Consider the following 8,463-nt stretch of genomic DNA (forward strand, 5'->3'; position numbering starts at 1 on the left):
GATCTCACGATGGACCACCGCGATCACGGTGGACCACCGCGACCTCGGTGGTTCGCGGTGAAATACAGGTGAATGTGAATGAACATATTTAGATATTGCAGGCTGTATAATTTTTGCAAAGTTCTAGAATATTTTGTAACATTTGTATGTACGTTTGAATACATTGTAACTTGATTATTAACAATCGTCATTATTTTCTATTGTTTACCCTCGTTCCTGAATCATTTGACATGTCGTACATCGAGCATGATGTACAATATGTTCTGTTTCTACAGTTTCTGCGTGAAGATTTACTTGTTGTTTATTTAAAGAATTGTTAAAATTTCGGAAATGCTTTCTCGTTTGTGCACGTATAGCTTGCCAATAATTACATATCAACATGTAACGTGTAATTTGATTCTGACTGTTTTAGTGACTCCCATGTAGAGTTGATAATTACTTTATTTATTATAAAAGATCTGTTTATTGGTAATTAGTTTCTGTAAATGTCAAATTAGAGTTACTTTATTTACCAATTAACCTAATTATATCAAAATATATCGCCGTCTTATCGAGTAGATTAGAGTGTGAATATTTGTTTTGATTGTAATAGAAAATACCAACAGAAGTGAGAAGATGCGTTCAAATACCATCTGTTCTGTTATGTGTAAATAAATGTTATCAACAATTCTCCATTTTTTTGATATAGTGAATTCATGTAGACATCAAATTCTCCATTTTATTCGATATACTAAATGGATGAAGACATCACATGCTCCATCATTATTTCGTAAGAAAACAAGCGTTTTATTCGTATTGTAATACGGCACATATACAATAAATAGACATACATACACATGTTTAACAAAATCATATTTATAACATAATCAGTATTTAAATGCATGTTTATAATATTAATAATAAAAAACTCGTCAGCGTTGTTACTATGTTCATTATTTTCCAAAAACCATATTTTTGGTTGTATCTGAAATAAAAGAGTAAAACAGTTTGAAAAAAGCTTAATGTGACATTATGACTCGTTAAATTCACCGTGATTTCTTAACAACACTTCTTTTTGATACTTTATAAATTTGATGTACATTGTATTTGCTCAATGCACAACATTATTGTAACACAATAAGTAAATCAATATTTCTCGTAATATTACAATTTCTTTTTTTACGTTATTTTACAGTGTATGTTTCAAAATGAACTTGTTATTGAACAAAGAACAGGTATACAAATAGTCACTCACCAACATGACAACTGATCTTTTCGCATGACTATGATATTAAAATATTGCGGAATTTAATACTTACTGCGGATGTCTCGAATTTGTACATGTACATTTATTCCATCCAATACATGTAACAAAAGAAACAGGAAATCACAAAAATAGTCTGATATCAAATTACACAAACATGTATGTATGTTATTGTTGGCGAGCTATATATGTACACAAACGAGCAAGGGTTTTCAAAAGGTTAACAAAAAACAAATCTTTAATTATGAACAACAAGGGAAATTTCATGCAGAAACAATTGAAACAAAACCTGAAGCATGAAACGCAAACTATACTCACGCTCGCTGTAAGACATGTCAATGATTCTGTAAAGAGGGCAAACACGAGAGAAAAGAGTTGAACATTCGGTGATTTTATTATGAAGTGCACGTAATACATGTACATACAAAGTTTAAAAAACAACATTATACGATCTGCAATGTGAATGAACATGTACATTTCAATATTGCAGACCGTACATTTGTATAATGTTGTTGCACATGTATTTCACCGCGGCCACCTATACCGTGGTGGTCCACCGCGATCGCGGTGGTCCACCCTGAGATCAATTTCCCGATAACGTCAAGAGTGACACGGCAAATCGCCACGGCAAAATCACCGTGTTCAACGGTGTATCATGGTGAGATAGTAATTGTCCACTCTGGGCTGAATCACGGTGATGCGATGTGGATGGCAGAAATCGCGCTAGATGTAGTGTATTCTACCAAACCAGCTAAGATCCTGATTGATTCTGTGAACTTTCTGTCAATTATGCTGACCATTTTTCTTAGGATGGTATTCACATATTTATTTTGTTTAAGAGTCTATTATGATAAAATATATGCACTGCAAAAGCATGATCACAACAAGCCTACTCAAAATATTGCTTATTAAGTCTTAAAACAGCAAACAGTATTTTTTATATTGCCTATGAAAGGGCAACACAAATTGCTTATTACAGAATAGATAAGAACATGTTTTTTAGTTTGTGGCCAACATTGTGAGAATTTCCAAATGGATATTTTGTGAATAAAGGCTTTTTGCAATTGTGAAAATAAGATTGGTAAATTTTGTCAAAAAGTTTTATGAATTGAGTCAGCCAATTTCAATAAAAATTCAACTGAGGTTGTAGAATGCAAGGCTATCAAATTGCTACAATTGATTTGTGCATGTATTTCTGCAAATTTTTTTATTTGTTATAAATATGTAACGGCTTAGCAGTTTGTTTGCTATGATGTGTCATATTCATATCATAAAATAGAAAATAACTACATGTATTACTTTTATCAATTTACTTTTACAGTTGATCCTTTCAGTCTTTACAGATGCTATTTTGTTGTGTACATAGTGTTTTTATGTGAACCATTAACCCTTTCAGTGCTGGAACAGAATTTTGAAGGCCTTTGCAAACAGTTTGGATCCAGATGAGACGCCACAGAACATGGCGTCTCATCAGGATCCAAACTGTTTGCTATTCTGATAGTATTCTTTGAAAATTTTTGAAGAAAATGCTAATTTTAGAAATTCAGCAGACGACATTTTAGCAGACAACAAATTTCCCAGCATGCAAAGGGTTAACATGTTGTGTAGTTTGAGAGTGACAGTTGGCAGGAATTATGGCCAAAGGCATAATGTGGTCATACTGTAGAATCAGAATTATTTTTTTTTGGTTTCCAGGCTTAATATTGTTGGTCCCCTTAATTGCTAACCTAGCTGATGATAATTGATCTTAAATCACCAGACTTGAGCTAGTTTCCAAACACTTACATTACTAATGATCCAAACGAAAAGTCTATGGCTTCCAAAATCAAACGTGACCAGTAACCCAAACAGGTATTCAGTGGCATGTAACCTCCAAGCATCCTTTAGTATTTGAATCATGTGCTTTCCATGTTTGCTTTCCAAACCTATCCTGAACTCGTGACCCGCACACAAATAGATTGACAAGTGGTCTATCCCAGCACTACTGCTGTTGCTTACAACCCCACGCTTGTGTTCGAATGTTTGCTGACGCCATCTGTTCCAGAAGCAAGACAATGAAGAGGCATTTAAGACCTGGTTGAAGGAGAAAAGCGTTCAGTTCAAGAAGGAGAAGTTGTTGAAGAGGAGACAAGAGCAAGAGATGCATGATGGGTACTACGTACGCAGCCGCGAGGAGTGTGAAAAGGCGTACAAACTGTAAGAATCCCTTGTGCTTGCTATTAGTTTGTTTAAATATTTTTAAAGTTGAATTCTATTTTGTTGCATTGATAATTTGGACTGTGATTCATGTGGATAATGTCAGTGCGTATATATTTAATGGAGCAAAATATATCTATATACATGTATACCATGGTGAAATGTTATTTTAATTTAAGTCATGAAAGCATTTAGCTTATGATGAAAGTCTGGGTTAATTTCTCCCTTCATGAAAAAGACTACTTGCACTAAGTGTCTTTAACTTTACACTTTAAAAGAAAATTCAGATTTCTACCTGAGTGGGGGTCGAATCCGTGACTGCTAGGTCGTAAAGGAAACACAATATCTTAAGCAACTTTTTTGTATTTTCATTCGGCTAACTGGGGTGTGAAGTTTATGATAAGTTAAGCACAGCTGAATAACATGCTATGAATTTGATTTAAGTAAAACTATTCGAAAATTCAAAGAACAATACCTGTGCGAATACTTCATATATTGTAATGTCTTCACAAACAAGTTGAACAGTTAAATAATTAAGTTAAATTAAAATATTATATGTGAAATCAAGCATATTGTAATTAAAGAGATTTGAACTTCAATTCAACTAGTGTACAAAACCAATAACAATTCATATACATGGCATTGCAATCTTGAAAACACTTAATCTTATTCAAATAACCAAAAAATGTTTATTTCAAATAATCGTTATTTGGAAGTATTTTTATGCCCCCCTTCGAAGAAGAGGGGGTATATTGTTTTGCACATGTCGCTTGGTCGGTCGGTCCGTCCATCGGTCCGCCCACCAGATGGTTTCCGGATGAAAACTCAAGAACGCTTAGGCCTAGGATCATGAAACGTCATAGAGACATTGAGCATGACTGGCAGATGACCCCTATTGATTATCAGGTCACTAGGTCAAAGGTCAAGGTCACAGTGACTCGAAATAGTAAAATGGTTTCCGGATGATAACTCAAAAATGCTTACGCCTAGGATCATGAAACTTCATAGGTACCTTGATCATGACTGGCAGATGACCCCTATTGATTTTCAGGTCACTAGGTCAAAGGTCAAGGTCACTGTGACTCGAAACAGTAAAATGGTTTCCTGATGATAACTCAAGAATAATTAGGCCTACGATCATGAAACTTAATAAGTACATTGATCATGACTGGCAGATGACCCCTATTGATTTTCAGGTCACTAGGTCAAAGGTCAAGGTCACAGTGACAAAAAACGTATTCACATAATGGCTGCCACTACAACTGACAGCCCATATGGGGGGCATGCATGTTTTACAAACAGCCCTTGTTTTCTTAGTGCCGACTTCAAAATAACGTGTTTTGACTGTATATGACATAATCAATGTCTCCACAGATGGCTGAAACAGAAAGCAATAGACGCACGCAAGGCTCGTGCTGCAGAGAGAGCCAAGGCCAAGCTGCAAAGACTGGCTGCCCGCAGAGCTCGAAAGTCAATCTCACTTTCTAAGTCTATCCGGGAATCAAACTCGTTCCGTTACGTTGATTACTACGGTTACCGGTTCTGATCGACCGGACATTGTGGGTTTTGTTAAAATTGTTAGCTGGTTTACCAAAGTAGCAATCTTTCTGACTCAATCATTGGCATGATGGTGCCACATTAAACAGTTTGCAGTAGATTGGTAAAAACGTGCTTTGTGTGTTATGTGACTTACCTTATATTCCCTAATCAACATCCTTGCAACTTACATTTATCACATACTTTCCCATTTAATATGGGAACATTTGCTTTTCTGTCATCAATATTTAATAATACAATACATGTAAGTTTTTTAAGAACATAATTTGACTGTAAAACAACTAAACAGTGCTTTTTGATCTATGATGGCTTAAAGAAAAATAAGTGTGGAATAATAAGGGGTATTAAAATAAAAAAGTGAATGATTGGTACGTTTATATGGAAATATACGGTAGGATGGTTATACTGGTAAAATAGAGAACTAGCTGCTGTTCTGAAGCAGTGCTGTTTTGTTTCTTATTTTGTCTTGCATAAGGCAACTACATGTTCATCTCTTTTCTGTACACTGTGTATTACATTACTGTTCACAAATGGCTGTAAACGAACATTTTGGAATGTCTGAACAATGGACAAATTCTTAACTGTTAATGTTAAGATTCATACTAGACAATTGTATTAAATAGTAAATTATTTCAACCAGAATATTATTTGTAATGAAACCTTTGTTCTTACCATAGCTAGATATTTGCAGTTCTCCATATTTATTATCCATATTATTTTTGTTTAAATACTATTGAAAAAAAAATCAAATTACTTAGCTGGCATGTTGTTTAAAGTATTTACATGAATGTCCCCATTAATGTTTGATGCTGTGTTTAAATGGTAAACAAGGCAAAGAATGTTCCAAAATATACCTGTCATATGTGTTTTTTTGTTTTCATATAAATCATAGCTACATATTATGGAAAATCTTGCTTTAAAAGCGAATTCTACTTTGGTCATTTATTTATTGTTTTGTTCAAGTGCTGTGATATTATGATTCAGGAACTTCAATGTGTTTGTTAATAAAATGCAGCTATAATAATTCTAGTGTCTAAGAAAGAACAGACATCTGTGGGTATGCATTTGGGTTTTATGTACATGTATTGATTTTCTGTTTATACTTATTTTAGCTGGATTTTTTCCGTTTTAATGCTGATCATTTTTATCAGCTGTTTACCTCTCTAAATCATAAATTAGTATATATTCACGTAAAGTGGTTTTAAAGTAAGCACATGCACACACAGGGTTCTTTGATTTCGTTTTGTTTTCTATACCCAATACATTACACCTCAATCAATCCAGAGTACATGTATTTGTTATAATGATTTACAATAACGTTTATTATGATCATTTGCATTTTTAATATATCTTATATTTACATTATATTTTTTATTGAATATTCCTTAATCTAAATAATATCTAGCATGAATATTATCTTACTTTCTTTGATGCTGATAAGTTGTTTTATGTGAAACAATTCACTCCCATTTGAGCTTCTTTGTTAACTAATTACTAAATATTGTAAATGAACGCTTTATATTCACATATCTTTTGGATGAATGCGCAAAAACAATTTTCACTATCAAATACGCATATCAGAGGCCCAACAAAATAGTTATGTTCCATTAATCATTTGTTTAAAAATCATGAATGGTGTTTTGTGTAGTAAGTAGTATGTGTTCTTTACTCATTATTGGCTAATGTTTTAACTTTTAGAGCACTGTTTAACTCTCTATTTAGTCCTGGCCATTTTTGTAAATGTTTATTATAATTATTAACTTGTACTTTTCATGTAGTGTTTACCTGCTTTGCATGACATGGCCATTTTTATGAAGGGCAACTTTAACATGTTATTTTAAATGTTTGATTGTGGCATTTTATCATTTTGTGGATGTTTTGTTTAAATTTATGTATGCTATCATTAATTGCATGTTTGTAAAAGCAGTTGAAATGTTAGTCAGAATTTTTTTTTGTCAGAAAAATGTATTAGAATTTTAGCAGAAAATCAAAATGTATCAGTGTAAGTAAATTATTATCTGATTATCTCCATGCAAATCTGATGTTAATTAATTTATTTGTTTGCATCTTATATTTTTGGTTATTACTATCTACATATAAATCATGTTTAAACAATTTTCACCAATTTTAATATTTAACTGTAAGTTAATCTACTTATTTAATTAATTGACGAATTAAATATTTATGTATACAGAATAATAATTTACTGTAGCCATTACTCGCAATTATTAAAAAAAAATCTGCACTTCCAGTCGAAACACTTAGAATTCATTTGTTAAGTCTATATTGAAAGCAACATCTGTTAGCCGGTGTTGAAAACATATATTGGGATTATTTTACTTTTATGTAATGTTGTGTTTATATAGACTTAATGTGTTACTCGCTTACAATATTTTCATTTTGCAACTGTTGGAATTTGTGATGCCAGCATCCTGCCAAGTCTTATACCATGTAATGAAAAGTTAAGTTTTATGTTTTCAGTAATTGAATGGAAACTAACAGTTAAAACAAACTGTATTTAATGATTGTGGATTTGGGAAGTCAGCTCTTATTTGATTACTAGGCAGTCACCAAATTGACTACCTTAATAAGATATGATGGCAAATATACACATTTTTCTTTATGTATTTTTTTTCTTGTACATTGTAAGGAACTTGTTTTTTTCAGTCTGTGATATAATAATTCTAGACAAGTTCATATATAACATGCAAGTGTAAAGATGTTGGAACAGCGTAATCATGTTGTTTTTATACATAGTGTTTGTAATGGTTTCGCACTTAGATTAGATGATTTTAATGTCGTCTGATGTTTTGTCTCCATTATTTTATAAAATGTGCCAATAAAAACATTTAGATAGCTGTGTGTGTTGTTCATTTTAGATTTATATCGTATTAATCATTTTAATGTGAGTGGACCTGTCTATATTCCTCAAGCAATTCTATCAAAACTGGAAATATATCGTGACCATGAAGTACAGATGTGTGTAACGCATCATTTTCACGTGCAGGGATACACTTAATTCTGAGTAATGTGCCCTTGAGGTGACACGGTTGCCATAGTTTTTTTTATAAATGTCTATATAATTATCTCAAGTGATTGATTGTACACTTGAGATATGTCAGATCCATCACAGTGATTAAATTATTCCTGCGTTATGTGCCCTTTAAATTTGACATGGGCATGGCTGCCATAAACGTGAAAAAGCGTTGCCAGTGTATTAGTCATGTTTTTGAAAGAGCTCTGGTTATTATATTCATTATAATGCTACCAGTATTCTTACTGCTAAAATACAAAATAACTTCTATTACAAATCACACTTAATGGTGCGCAATACATGTATTGCACAGGAGGTTAATAGTCTTCCATTAAACCTGGCGAAAGAGATCTAGGTTCATAAAAAGTACAGTGTACTGCTCAAAAATGGCAGGGTGAAATACTGTACCATGTTTTATGACATTATTTTATTT

General features: G+C 32.7%; 1 protein-coding gene across 14 annotated transcripts in view; it reads left to right on the plus strand.

Moving 5' to 3' along the window:
* LOC127853388 (coiled-coil domain-containing protein 181-like) overlaps positions 1–7,854 on the plus strand; it is a 34,654-nt gene extending 26,800 nt beyond the window's left edge. For 9 of the 14 annotated variants that reach the window (XM_052387889.1, XM_052387891.1, XM_052387894.1 and 6 more), the window contains 2 exons: positions 3,288–3,439; positions 4,814–7,854. In XM_052387889.1, coding sequence (XP_052243849.1) covers positions 3,288–3,439; positions 4,814–4,985 — 324 coding nt within the window. In that variant the 3' untranslated portion in view covers positions 4,986–7,854. The remainder of the gene's footprint in view (positions 1–3,287; positions 3,440–4,813) is intronic. The other 5 variants (XM_052387890.1, XM_052387892.1, XM_052387893.1 and 2 more) reach the window with 1 other exon arrangement.
* Positions 7,855–8,463: the final 609 nt, after the last annotated feature.

The sequence above is a fragment of the Dreissena polymorpha genome, chromosome 12 (assembly GCF_020536995.1).
Source record: "Dreissena polymorpha isolate Duluth1 chromosome 12, UMN_Dpol_1.0, whole genome shotgun sequence".
In the NCBI taxonomy this organism is placed as follows: domain Eukaryota; kingdom Metazoa; phylum Mollusca; class Bivalvia; order Myida; family Dreissenidae; genus Dreissena; species Dreissena polymorpha.